This window comes from Elephantulus edwardii, unplaced genomic scaffold (genome assembly GCF_000299155.1).
Source record: "Elephantulus edwardii isolate Elephantulus edwardi_28Jun2011 unplaced genomic scaffold, EleEdw1.0 scaffold00032, whole genome shotgun sequence".
Taxonomy (NCBI): Eukaryota; Metazoa; Chordata; class Mammalia; order Macroscelidea; family Macroscelididae; genus Elephantulus; species Elephantulus edwardii.
Genome location: NW_006399782.1, coordinates 18,506,414 through 18,521,311, shown reverse-complemented (window position 1 = coordinate 18,521,311; position 14,898 = coordinate 18,506,414). Strand labels below are relative to the sequence as shown.

Sequence of the window (14,898 nt, the reverse complement as noted above, 5' to 3'; positions counted from 1 at the left end):
AACCAGGGTTGCATCATCTGCATAACACAGGTTGTTGATGAGTCTTCTTCCAATCCTGATGCCATACTTATCCTCATAGAGTCCAGCTCCTGGATAATCTGTTTTGCATATAGATTGAAAAGATATGGAGATAAGACACATCCTTGGTGTACACTCTTCCTATCTTTGAATCATGCAGTATTGCCTTGTTCTGTTCTGATGACTGCCTCTTGGTCCAAGTATAGGTTTTACATAAGCACAGTCAAGTGTCTGGGATTTCCATTCTTCTCAGTGTCACCCACAGTTTGTTGTGATCTACAGTCAAATGCCTTTGCATAATCAATAAAACACTGATATAATAGACCTTCCTATGGTACTCTCTGCTTTCATCCAAGATCCAGCTGACTCCATTTGGAATAATCTTCAGCATAATCTTGCTTGCATATATCAATGTTGCTGTTGTTGTTATGTGCCTACAAGTCACCTGCAACTTATAGTGACCCTATGTACAACAGCCCTAAACTCTGCTCTATCCCTTGCCAATCTCATTAACTCCAACACACCTACCCCCATTACCCTAGTCACTGAATTAATCCATCTCCTTGAGGATCTTCCTCTCCTGTGCTGTCTCTCCACCCTCCCAAGCATGACATCCGTCTCCAAGGACTGATCCTGCCTTGCAACATGTCCAAAGTATGTCAGATGAAACTTTAGAATCCTTGCCTGCAAGGAGCAGCCTGGCCTTGCCCTCTCCTGGATGAACTTGTTTGTTTTCCTACCAGTCAATAGTATTTTCAATACTCTTTTTCAGCACCAAGGCTCAAAGGCATCAACTCTCCTTCTATCATCCCTAGTCATTGTTGAGCTCTCTGACGCATAGCAAGTAATTGCAAAGAGCATGGCCGGTATCAGACACAACTCATCAACGATATTGTTCTGTAATTTCTGCACTCTTTTTGGGTCACCTTTCTTTGGAATGGGAACAAATATAGATCTCTTCCAGTCAGTTGGCCAGGTGGTTGTCCTCCAGATTTCTTGGCACAACTTGATGAGCACACCCAGGGCAGCATCTATTTGTTGAAATATGTCAATTGGTATACCATCTTTCCTGAGGCCTAGTTTTTTTGCCAATTCTTTCAGAGCATCTTGAAGATCTTCCTTTATCACCACAGGCTCTTGTTCATACATTTCATGAAATTCTTTTTTATCCGCCCATGCCTTTTGGTACAATGACTGGTCTTTTGTTGTTGGGTTTTTTTTTTTTAATTTTTTAAAAAAATAATCAGGTAATGGGAAATATAAAAAACAGCTGTGAATAAAATAAGTATTCCCACTCTGAGGAGGGAGCTCTGGTGGTTGAGTGGTAAGAAGCTGCACTGCAATTCCAAAAACACATGGTTCACGTCCACCAGCTGCTCCACAGGAGAAGGATGGGCACTCTCCTCCGGTACGATTAACTGCCTCTGAAAACCCACTGGAGGATCAGCTACGGTTCAATTCTGACTGGGTGGCACAAATGACAAAAACAACTACAGTCCCCTTTGAGACAGACCTGGTCCGACACATCTCCTAATTTAGCTTGCCACTCTCAGTGTGAGGATTACGGTGACTATGCGTAGTTCCGAGTACCTTGACAACATTAAACAAAGCGATGGCTTTCATGTATAGTAAAAATATGCTAAAAATTACAGTCCTCTGTATTCTTATAAAATATTTCCTCTGAAAGGGTCATTAACAGATTTACAAATATGTGGTTTTGCTGATATCTTTCCAAATAAAAAAAAATAAACTATCAGAACAAAGACTGGATAGATCTAGCTATGAATAACTAGAGAAGGTATATAATATGATTCCATCATGTTCTTGAAAAATGCCCTTACTTGTTGGTTTTTTAAAAAACAAAAATATAGAAATGTCCAGTTACAACACATATATATATTCGCCCAAGGCAGTAGACTTTTCTAGTCCCTACTGTACAGTCCATGGTCACTTCTGCTTAGATAAATGGCTTTAAAGAAACAATTATTAAAGATGAATGAGCTTTAGAAATGACAGTGACCCATGTACCTTGTGTCTGTGTCGTGTTGGTTACTTCGCTGTGGACACCTGAATGAAAGCACCTTGAACGGTAAGTTCAAGGGAGATAAAAGAGTTCAAGTGCCAGTGTGAATGGAGTGGAAGAGGTTTCTGTCAGAAAGCAGAAGGTGGGAACATCATCTGGGCACTGGGACAGGGCACAAGCTATGGGCATCTTTTGAGAAAAATTTCTCCATGAATAGAAAAAGAGCTCAGTATAAGAAGAGCCCAAATCAAATGAATAGTCTTTATTTACTGAAATTCACCATGTGCTCCTTATTACCCGAGGGATACTGGACACTAGGTTGAGACAAGTGCATAAGTAGATATTTTTAATGCGCTGTGAGAGCACCATGACAGAGGTGGACAGCGAGACTGTCAGCTGAAATTGAAGAATTACACTTGGAACTCATAAATGAAAGGACAGGCTGTCCCTAGGGCTGGCATCTGGAAGAAATTAGCTACCCTGTGGGTAACAGACTGGCAACCAGAAGCCCTGTCTAGTGTGTAAAATGTTCTTAAGTTTATCTAATTGAAGAGCCTTCAAATCAATAATTTAGCCCTTGGTAAACGGCAAGACCTCCTACCATTTAGAAAGTATATTTTGCATGTAAAATGGCTGTGTGCAAGGCTGCAGATTTAACCTAGGGGAGGATTATCAGAGACAAGTAGAGAGAAATGACTCAGGTTTTTGAACTAAATAGGTGATATGTGTATAACTCTCATGTTTATGGTTCTAGCCTCAACCAACTCCACAAACAAACTTCAATGCCCTGTAAATAAAGTGATGGCTGGAGCAAGTTACCAGCACTTCTACTCAGGCCTTGCTTGATTACAATCAACCCTGTAGCTATGATTTAGCTAGCCAAGCCTACTGACCTAATTATAAAATCCATTGCATCTCATTGCTATCAAGTCAGCACCAACTCCTCTTCCTCCAACAGAGCTGTGTGTGTATTCCCAATCTCAGAGAAGTGTGGTCTCAGGATTAGCAACTCTATAGACTACACCATTCTAATGCTTCAATCCAAAACCTCTCTTTAAAGTAAAACAGAAATAAATTTATAGTGTGAGATATTTTTATTGATGGTATGCTTGCACAAAGGGAAAAAAAGTTGATCCTGGATGTTTCTGAGATTGCAAGAGATTTGTTAGTCAAACATGACTCTTTGATTCTTTAACTCAGCCTTGATGGTTTCATTTATCTGATAGGACCATATTTGTGTAGGAAAAAAATGTTTGAATAGAACAATAGGAATGATATCTGATGATTTTTTTAGACCTCCTTGCAAGTTGTTTTAATATAATACAAGCACAATTTAAGGAGTATTAGTGGAAAGATGATTCCCGAGGAAATCAAAAGTCAATATACTTGTTTTGTGATCAATATCATTCACGATGTTTTGGACGGAAGTCATGAGGGTAGAGTTTACCTCTATTACTTGTCTGTTCACTCAGAAAATAGGCACTTAGCACTACTGGTTAAGACATACTTGAAATTTGATTATACTCATTGCAGATTTCCATATAATTTGTACAAGGTATTTTTTTAGAATCCTGAACTTCTGTCAATATTCTCCTGTGGTATGCTCATCACTACCAAAAGCTCTCATTTTCATAAAAGTCTTTTCTTAAAAAAATTATCAGTATTTTCTACTGTTCTAAGTTACACTTTAGGGACACTCAAGAAGGAACAATGTCAGACTAATTGTGCTAATAATAATAGGACCCAGGCGGCTAGCTTTGATCTTGGGAGCCATCAGCAAGCCAGACCACTTTGATGTTTCACACAATGGAAGCATAAATATTTTCTATGTATTCCATGATTGGACTTTCAGAAATCTAATTAAGATGAAGGTCAATTAAGAGAAAATGAAATTTTGACTGTAAAAGTCAGGGAAGAGGTGGAAGATGATTGTGTGGCAGTGTGTACATAAAAGAAGCTAACTAACCTAATTATAAACTTAGATAAACACCCAGAGAAAATGCCTTTCATGTGAAAAAAAAGGTCCTAAAGCATTTTATAACATTGAGATCATTAATGTGTCTTTGAAACACACCCAGTATTGGAAAAGAATAGTAACACTGACATTTCAAAACTCTTATTATTAGAAAATGTGTAGATGGCTAAGGAATAAAAGCCCTTCATCAAATACAGATCCTGTTCCTTGGAAGTGAGTGCCATAAATGTCTACAATAGAGTTGTATCTATTGGAGTCTTTTAGCTTTGGATATCTTGTTCTTTCTTTCTGGAGGTTTTAACAGTCTAAACAAGCAGTGCAGTTCAGCACAGAGTTGGGATGCCTGACTCCAAGTCTTGGCTCCCTAAACTTCAGCTTCCACATTGGTAAGTAGGAGTAATGATGCTTATCTTATGCACTTTCTACTAGGGTGAAATAATGAACAGCTATCCTCCTCTTGGAAACATGAACTTTTGAATTCAATAGATCTGTCTATGGTTGGAAGTTCTGGTGGCCCAGGAGCAAGAAATTGTGCTGTGGTCCCAAAGGCACACAGTTCGAGGCCACCAGCTGCTCTGTGGGAGAAGGATGGGCAATCTCCACCCATGTGATTAATTGGCTCTGAAAATCTACCAGAAAGTCAGCTATGGTTTGGTTCTGACTCATACAGAACACACACAATGGCCTGTGTCTGAATCTCTTTCAATACGCTTGCTTTCATACACATGCCACTTTGGAAAGACAACTTTACCCCACTGACTTTGGTGTCTCAAGCTCTAAAATGATGTCAGTTATTTCTACCTGTCAGACTCATTAACAACCTATAATGAGCAGATGACACAACTTTACTAGCTGAAAACAACGAATGAAGAATTTAATGATGAAAAACAAAGACTCTAGGCGTCAGTGTGAATTGCACCTCAAGACAAATAAAAATCCTCAGAACCGCAACTCACAACCAGCAAGCCACATAATGAAAAAGAGAAGACTGAGGTGGTCAAACAGATTTCATTTTACTTGGATCGATAATCAACACTCACAGAAGCTGGAGGCAAATCTGCTGCTAAGGACATGTTTGAAGTACTAAAGAACAAATATAACTGTAATCCTGGAGGCACCAATTTGAATCCACCAGATACTCTGTTGGAGAAGGAGGGGCAAGTGCCTTCTGTACCAGTCGGATCCAATTTGATGGTACACACACACACACACACACACAAAATAATAAAAAAAATAAAATAAAAAGCAAAGATATAATATGGAGGATGAAGGCTTGCCTGAGTTAAACTATGGTATTGTCAATAGCTTCATATGCATGTGAAAGTTAGACAATAAGTTAAAAGTTTATAGAAGAATTGATGTCTTTAAATTGTGGTGCTGGCAAAGAGTATTGACTCTCCGTTGCAGTGCCCCAAACCACACAGCTCTGGCTTGGAGGAAGTGTAGTGTGTTCTCTAGAAGCAGGGTGAGGAGACTTGTCTCCTAGCTGCTGGGAATACAATCAGGAGGGCTATTCCCTGGAGAAGGATGTCATTCTGGTAAAGTAAAGGGTCAGTGAAAAATACAAACATATCAATGAGATGGTTTGACACAGAGGCTACAACAATTGGCTCAAACACAGCAGTGGTTCCAAGGATGATGCAGAATGGAGAAGAGTTTCACTCTGTTGGTCATTGTCAGTCAGAATCAACTTAATAACACACAGCAGTAACAACAGCTGTGATCACTGAAAAGGTTGTTGTTGTTAGGTGCCGTCAAGTCGTAGACGACTCACAGCGACCCTATGAACGAAAAGCCTGAGCACTGTTCGTACATAGAGTTTCCGGAGGCAAGCCATTTCGGAAGTGGATGCCGTTTCTGCTTCCAGGCTTGTTGTAATCAGGGAGCTCCTGCAAACACTGTCCGCCATGGGTAAACATTATCACATTTGGCACATCAGTGTCACAGTCTTCAGCATCACAGCAACCATGAGTTACCTCTGTACAGCAATGCACAGACCAGTGCTATACCACCTAGAAGAATGTTTGACAGGAAAACAATTTGAACCTGGCTTGAGGGCTGCAGATTAAAATCACCCACCTTAGGCTTGGTAGCATAACTTTCTGTGCACTAGGCCAATGTACCAATGTAGCTCTTTCTCTGTCTTCACTGTTATTGTTGTTAGGTGCAATTGAGTCATAGACGACTAATAACAATCCTATGAATGAAAGACCTCAGCACTGCACACAGGGAATAATGACAGTAACTCGTCAGAGCCCAGGCCTATTTTCTAACATACGTTAAGATGTCTGTGCATTTGTGTGCGCCTAAATGTATTTGTACACAAGCGCCTAAATATATTTGTAGATTATGTATTTTTACTTGGATACATATATGTATACATGTCTGTTTATGTGAGTGTGCTTTATTGGGTATATGTGTACGTGAATCTCTGTTTATATGTATGTATGTATGTATGTATGTGTAGTGTGAGGTGTTAAATGTATAGAAGGGAAGAATTGTTGGGACATTCCTTACGAAGTTAGCTGATAGGAGAACTTGAATTTGAATGATGTAGAAAGCCACTCTTAACTGAACAGTGTAAATGAATTCTCTTTATTCCTTTTGCTTGGTGACACACATCACATGAATCCTTCCTCCTCCGCCCCCCAACTTTTGAACTACATCTAAGGATCCTTTCATCTGAGAAGTTCAAAGTATGCCCACTTACCTATGCATCTTAGTGAAATCTTACTTTCTAATGCCCATACTTTGGGACAAATAGATAACCAAAAGGAACTTATCAGGCATCCCTGCTAGCTATCAGGGACTTGTGGTACCGACCACAGTGACTTGAATATATTCCCAAGGTCAATTAGTCAAGTGGTGGAGGATAAAATATGATCTTGGGTTATTCCCTTCTGACAAACAATACGATATGATAGAAATTCTAATTACAGCAGATATGAATTTCTCCTGTGTCTAAAGTAGTATGACCTTGGTCTCCAAAAAGTGCAGAATAGTGATTGCTAGAAATGCTAGTGCTGCCTGATCATCGTTTCTTAATTCTGTAGTTTGCGTGAAAGACAGAGTGTATTGTTAAATGTATTATGGGTTCTATTTAGAGTTGATTTATCAAATTCAAAAGCTAGATCTTGTCCTTGGATATGTCCAGTGTATAAATGTGCAACCCTGACCAGAGGAGCATCTGCCAGAAATGCAATGTTATTTTGCTAATGGGATCTTTAAAACTCACTGGAGGCAGAGGTGGGTCCTGGGCACATAGCACCTGCTGGCTCCTGTCATACTCACAGTTCACAGTGACCTTGACTTGTTTGACATCTGCTGAGGAGACCTCATTGGCAGCTTTGCACTCATATTTGCCTGACTGCTCCCTGGTGATGCCAAGGATCTCCAGATATTCTTCTTCTCCTTCATATTCTCTTCCTGAAAAATAGAGGATGACATGATTATTTTCCAAGGTTAAAATATGCAGCAGATAAACTCCTTTCATCTTTTATGCAGTAAATACATCTCAACAAGGGCCCGATAGTTTGACAATGTGCCTGATGTCAGGTTTCACAACAGCAGACCCAAGGACAAAATTTAGTAAGGAATGTTTCTGGGGACCCCCCCCTCCCAAAATAAAAGCAACCAAAAAATACAAACAAACAAAAACTGGATGTGGAAGCAGGACCTGAATGGAAAACAAATCAAGTAAGTATGTCAAACAAAGAAAGTCCCACAGAGGAGCAATTGGGGGCACAGTTCTCAACAAGTTCTATAGACAGAGCACCTCTCAATTCAAATATATCTTGATCCAGAGACAGGAAGACAGAGTATTTGGCCACGGTTCTTAGGTGAGGATATAGAGCAAGGTAACTGGTAGGAGAGTTACACTTAACATACAGAGACTCTGAGGTGAAGCACTGACATCACTGGTTGTGCAATGTTTTAAAGCATTCTTTCAAGCACGTGTGCTTTCCCTTTTGAGACATTGCCATGCTTCACCTCCAGATTATGTTTTGCTTTCTGCACAAGGATTATAACCCAAACACTTTCTTGAAAATATGGTTTATTTCGACCAAGTGTCAAACTGCATAATTATTGAGACTTTCAGGCCCCAAACCAGACCCGTTAGAATGTGCTACTGCTAGTAGACTTTGAAGGAACTGTGTCAACCGGAGCTTTAGATAGGGAGTAAAACATCACTGGTTTAAACAGTTAGGGTTGAGACCAAGGAGGTCAGTTTAGAATATGTCTACAAAGTTGGAAGTAAAGAAATCTTTAGATAGGTGATAATTTAAATTCCTCTCCTTTGAATATCATGGATTATATGATTTACTTTCTTAAAGTGTGAAAGACAGAGAAAAAGAAGAAAGAGGAAGCCAAGAGAGAAGAACAAAAAGAAGAGAAAGAGATGGTGAAGGGGAATGTGAAAGGGGAAGATTATTAGTAAAAAGATCTCTGGACTTTTCACTCTCACTGAAGTGAACCTTCCCCCTTTCTCTCCAAACTCCACTGCTGCTTGGGAAGGGTAGTAGAACATCTGGGGAAGGTGTTAAGGAACGCAGTCCTGGAATCTTGCTCCTGGTCATCCCACTCTAAATGGTACCAATTAATAACTCTGCTCAAATGCCACAAGCTGTTTTCTTTTTCTGGAAATTCCCCGATGGCTGCATCAACATAACAGCCAGCCAGCACAGAGACAAAAATCGCTGTCTAAATATTCAGCTAAGCCACTTAACTGGGTTCCCAGTAGAACACAGGACCTCGTTGAGAACTTTCTGAAACCCAACTGTCAGGATGCTTCAAGCATCAAGTCTGTTGCCCATTATCAATATCACTAATTTTAAGGAAACTTTGCAGTCCCAACAGCAAACACAGCTATTTTAGAGTATTTCTTTCTGAAGCCCTACATATTATCTAGTGAACATTTCTGCTGAAAGGATTTAGAATTGGTCTAAAGTATATATCTAGGTACACGCATAAAATGCTCATTATGCTCTTAATTATGCTTCTTCTTCCTTTACTCCCCTCCCCACCCCGCACCCCCTACCACACTTAGTAAGGAGTCAGCTCCTTGTTCACACAACATGGAAATAAAATGTCATAAAAAAAGAAAATAGAACTATCATATAGGATTGGTATTCTACTTTATTTTAAATTTAAGAAGTAGAATTTATGCTTGGAGGAGAACAAATCTTGGCTACTAATTAATGCTAAGAATCTTCTCAATGCAAATAAATGCTCCAATGACTATTTTTAACTCTAAGTAAATCAAGCCAAAGTAGATCAACTCAAAACTCATTATTGTTGTGTCCAAACCAACTCGTAACTGATCCTTCCCCCCATTGAATTCCTGAGGTTATAGATTGAACGGGTATAGTTTGCCCAACTTTCTTCTGCAGTGCTGCTGATGAATTTTAACTGACTGAGAGGCAATGAAGCCACTCAAAACCTTAAGTGCAAAGGTAAATTAGCCTGTAAAGCTAGGTTATTAATCTGGGTAAGAATGGTGGGTTGTAAAGAGAAAAGAGTTACAGATGATTTATGCCTCTTTCCCTGAACTTCTGCTTCATTTCTTAACACCATTCCTAAGTGACACAGGGTGTTAAGTAAGAGGAAATGAAGAGAAACAGAGTCAAGCTATTAAAATAACAACCAAAAAAACCCCATAACAGTTGTCAAACCAATTCCAGTTCACAACAAGTTTATAGGATGGTTCTAAGTTCTATGAAGTGAATTCATCAAGATGTATGAATTAGGTGTATGAGTTAAGAGAAACAAATCAGAATAATGGCAAGATAATTAGAGCAGCACAAAATAAGGTTCTGGGCACTTGGGAAAATTGTATCTGTGAAAGTAGAAATTAAGATAACCTAGAGATGGATTGATTCGGTGACTGGGGTAATCGGGATGGGTGTGTCAGAGGCAATGTGGTTGGCGCAGGATAGAGCAGGGTTTAGGGCTGTTGTGCATAGGGTCACTATGAGTCGCAAACGACTGGATGGCACATAACAACAACAACAACAGAGAAACAAAAGAAACTCCGGTGGCTTAGTGGTAAGGCATTTCACTGCCAGCAAACACAAAGGCAGAAAGATAGGAGTTTCTGCCTCTGAAAACCTGCTGGTGGGCCAGTTATGAGTCAAATTAGACTTGCAAGTACACAACAACAGCAACAACAGAAAAGAAAACAAAGTTTATTTTAAATATAGATTGCAAAAGGTCATTATAAAGGCAGAGGAGGAAGAAAAGACCAAGATGGATGTCAGAAGAAATTCTAAATATTGCACTGGAGCACTGAGAAGCCAAAGCAAAGGGAAGAAATCAAGATATTAAGGAGTTGAACAGAAGATTCCAGAGGGCAGTGTGGGAAGACAATGTAAAGTATTACAATGAAATGTGAAAGGAGCTGGAGTTAGAAAATCAAAAGGGCTGAACTCACTCAGCATTTCTTAAGCTGAAGGAACTGAAGAACAAATTCAAACCTTGAGTTGCAATACTTAAGGATGCTTTGGGTAGAATATGAAAGATTATGCTCAAGATTATCCAAAAATCACTGGAAAAGCACATCAACAGAGAACTCCCTGACGTGCAGGCTGGATTCAGAAGAGGTTATGACACTTGGGATGTTATAGCTGCTGTCAGATAGATCTTGGCTGAAAGCAGAGAGTACCAGAGGAATGTCTATTAGTGTTTCATTGACTATGCTAAGGCATCTGACTGTGTGTATCACAACAAGCTGTGGCTGACTCTGAGAAGAATGGAAATCCCAGAACACTTGATTGCCCTTATGTGAAACTTATACTTGGACCAGAGACAGTCATCAGAATAGAGCAAGGAAACACTGCATGGTTCAAAATTGGGAAGTGTGTGCATCAAGGATGTGTCCTATCTCTATGTCTTTTCAATCTGTATACAGAAAAGGTTATGTGGGAGGCTGGGCTCTATGAGGAGAAATGAGGCATAAGGATTGGGGGTAGACTCATCAATAATGCGTTATGCAGATGGCACAACCTTGCTTGCTAAAACTGAGTAGGACCTGAAACACTTGCTATGGAGGGCCATGGACTGCAGTCTTCAATATGGATTGAAGCTCAACATCAAGAAAACAAAGATTCTTACCACTGGACTGATTGGCAGCATCATGATAGATGGGGAAGAGATTGAAATTGCTGACAGTTTCAGTGTGCTTGGCTCTACAATCAATACACTTGGTACCAGCAGCCAGGAAATGAAAAGATAAATTGCATTGAGAAAGTCACCTGCTAGAGACCTTTCCAAAGTCCTGAGGAGCAATGATGGAGACTAAGGTGTGCCTGATATAGGTCATGGTCTTTGCAATTGCTTGCTATGCATTAGAGAGCCGGTCAATAGAAGGAGAGTTGATGCCTTTGAGCCTTGGTGCTGAAGAAGAGTATTGAATATACCATGGACTGCTAGGAAAGCAAACAAGTTAGTCCTGGAGAGGGTGAAGTCAGGCTGCTCCTTGGAGGCAAGGATTCTGAAGCTCTGTCTGACATACTTTGGACATATTGCAAGGTGGGATCAGTCCTTGGAGAGTATGACATGCTTGAGAAGGTGGAGGGACAGCACAGGAAAAGACCCTTGATGAGATGGATTGATTCATTAACTGGGGTAATGGGGACAAATGTGTTGGAGATAGTAAGATTGGCAAGTGATAGAGCAGGGTTTAGGGCTGTTGCACATATAGTTATTATGAGTCACAAGTGACTCGATGGCATATAAAAGCAACAACAGGTTCTATTTCAACATAAAGGCAAGATTTAAAAATATAACTGTGCCAATAAATAAATCATTAAAATATTGAAGCTGACAAGGATTTCATTTTGCTTGATTTCATAATCCACACTTATGAAAGCGGCAATGAAAAAACACTTTGTATTGGGCAAACTTACAAAAGGCCTCATAGAGTATTATAAAGCCAAGATGCCACTTTGAGAATTAAGGTATGCCTTACTGAAGTCAGGATATTTTCAATCATTTAAAGTGTAGGTGAAAGCTGATCAATGAATAAGACAGAAGAATTGATGCATTTGAGTTATGCTGTTGCTATAGAATATTGAGTATACCATAGATTGACAAAAGATCAAACAAAGTTTTCCTGAAAGAAATACGGCCAGAATGTTCCAAAGAAGGAAGGATGTTGATACTTTGTCTCATGTAATTTGGGAATTTTTGCATGAGTGACTAGTCTCTGGAAAAGGCTATCATACTTGGTAATATAGAGAATCAGCACCAAAGAAGATGACTCTCATACTGTTGAACTGCCACAGTGACTACAGCAGTGGGTTCAAAGATGGCAATGATTATGAGACTGTAATTTTTCATTTCGTTTCAGTTTGCTCAGCTCCACGGTCAACACTCTTGGCACCAGCAGCCAGGAAATCAAAAAACGGTTTTGCGATGGGAAAGTCTGCTGTTAGGGACCTCTCTAAAGTACTCAAGAGCAACGGTGTCTCTCTGGAGACTAAGGTGTGCCTGATACAGGCCATGGTCTTTACAATCACTTGTTATGCATCAGAGAGTTGGACAATGACTGGGGAGAATTGATGTCTTTGAGCTGTGGTGCTGGAGAAGAGTATTGAGAGTACAATGGACTGCTAGGAAAACAAACAGATTCATCCTAGAGAGGGTTAAACCAGGCTGCTCCTTGGAGGTAAGGGTTCTGGGGCTTTGTCTGATATACTTGGGACATGTTGTAAGGAGAGACAGGTCCTTGGAAAGGGACATCATGCTTGGTAGGGTGGAGGGACAGCACAAGAGGGGAAGACCCTCTATGAGGTGGATTGATTCAGTGACTGGGGTAATCAGGATGGGTGTGTCAGAGGCAATGCGATTAGCACAGGATAGAGCAGGGTTTAGGGCTGTTTTACATAGGGTCACTATGAATCTTAAATGACTCGACGGCACATCACAACAACAACAATTTTTCATTTTGCTGCATGCAGAATTCCTGTAAGGTGACACCTACTCTACATAACCTAACAACAACAGAGAAAACAAATATTTATAAGATTTATGATCTGATATTTTTAATGGTCACTAAAGCTACTGCCACTGAATCAATTATGACTTGTGGAAATCCTTCAGGTCAATGCAGAACTATCCATGTTTCTTTAACAAAAGTCTGCTTCATCTTTCTGATGTAGAGCAAGCAGTGTGTTTGAACCACTGATCTTTTAGTTAGCAGCCAAATATCTCAGCCACCACAAGCATCACTAGAGCTCCTACAGAAGGCAATGGTAGCATTAATGAGCTCATGTTTTCCCCTATAATACTATATTAGAACAGATTCTCATGGTTTGAATTTTCATGTTTCTAGAAAGAATCTGTATGAATTACATCTCAACATGAAGAAGACAAAGGTCCCCATCCTTGGACAAAACAGCAACATAATCAGATGAAAATTGGAAAAGATGAAATTGCCGATGATTTCATCTTACTTGGATCCACAGTTAAGATTCTTGGTACCAGAATTCAGGAGATCTGGAGACATATTACACTAGGAAAGTCTGCAGTTATGGACTTCTGCAAATTCTTGAGGAGGAATAATGTTAGTTTGAAGACTAAGAAGTGCCTGATTCAAGTCGAAGACTTTTCAAACACGTTATACATCTGAGAGTTAGACAATAAATAAGAATAAAAGAAGAATAACGTATGCCTTTGAGCTGTGGTATTGAAGAGGAGTACTGAATATCCTATAGACTATCCAAAGAACAAATGTCTTAGAGAAGGAAAATCAGTGTTCCTTGAAGTATATCAGGCATGATAAAGATGGCAAAAGATAGGACAAGGTTCAGATCTGCTTTTCATAGGGTCTCTATGTATGAATTGTACTCAACTTGATAGCACCTAACAATAACAAAGAAGAATCTAATATTAATTGAGGATGAAGGGTTATTGTCCCTTAAATAACCTACACGTGAGGCTAACCACATTTACTAATCCTGTGATACCTTACTTCTACTCTGAAGACTACTTCTATCATAGCATTCAGCCTCTGTAGTTATTTTACAACATATGCAAAGTTTCAGGATACAAATAAAGCTCAGTAAGAAATTATATGGTATTCCTTCACCCAGCCAGGTAAGCAAGGATTTAATATATCCAATGCCTTTTAGATCTTTCTGTGATTTTTCTGTTCAGTTTTGGGGGTTTTTTTTTCTTTTTTTTTTCTTCTTTGCTGCTTGGATCCTTCAGTTGTAGTGTTCTAGCATTTCTCTGGCATTTCTTTCTAGTCTTTTCTACTTGCACTTAAGAGAAAATTTCTCACAATGCATTCTATTTGCTATTGTTCTTATTTCTTATCAACCCAGATTGATTTGAAAGCAAACAGGAGCTTTCCTCTTTGTACAGAACCAAAAAAACTAGATTGTAAACTGTGTAAGAATCATGGTTTATTCCTATTATGCTCATGAATGAGAAGGCTTTTCACAGGTTAGTTACTCTGTCTTTGTCAAATTAGCATACAGAATGAAAGAATCCAAGAAGATACTACACTAGGTTTAACACATTATAAAGCTTAAGAGAATGAACCTGAATTGAAAGGTGGCTAAGTTGTTTAAGAAAAGCTGGTGTGTAAACTAACTCCCTTTTAATTATCCTAACAGAATACCGTTTTACTGGGGAATTCTTTGTTGAAAATCTGGACAAGGCCATCTCTAGCTATGTCCTGAAGATGCATCTGCTGTGTGGACTTAATATTTCATATAAAGGTGTAGAGACACCAACAGAGCCTGGAGTGGAAATAGACAAGATGCCATTTCTTTAATCAGCTTAGTGAAGTTTCTTGTTTCAAAGCACCAGGCAATTTTGTAGTCTTTTTTCCCTCAGTACTGTTCTGAGGTGAGTTTTGTAAATAGAACATGTCAGT

The 14,898-nt window shown here is 39.4% G+C and overlaps 1 protein-coding gene across 2 annotated transcripts in view; it reads right to left on the bottom strand.

Annotated features, from left to right (window-relative positions):
- Window positions 1–14,898, bottom strand: part of LSAMP (limbic system-associated membrane protein) — a 1,002,858-nt gene that overhangs the window by 74,880 nt on the left and 913,080 nt on the right. For both annotated transcript variants that reach the window (XM_006884267.1, XM_006884266.1), the window contains exon 4: window positions 7,308–7,442. In XM_006884267.1, coding sequence (XP_006884329.1) covers window positions 7,308–7,442 — 135 coding nt within the window. The remainder of the gene's footprint in view (window positions 1–7,307; window positions 7,443–14,898) is intronic.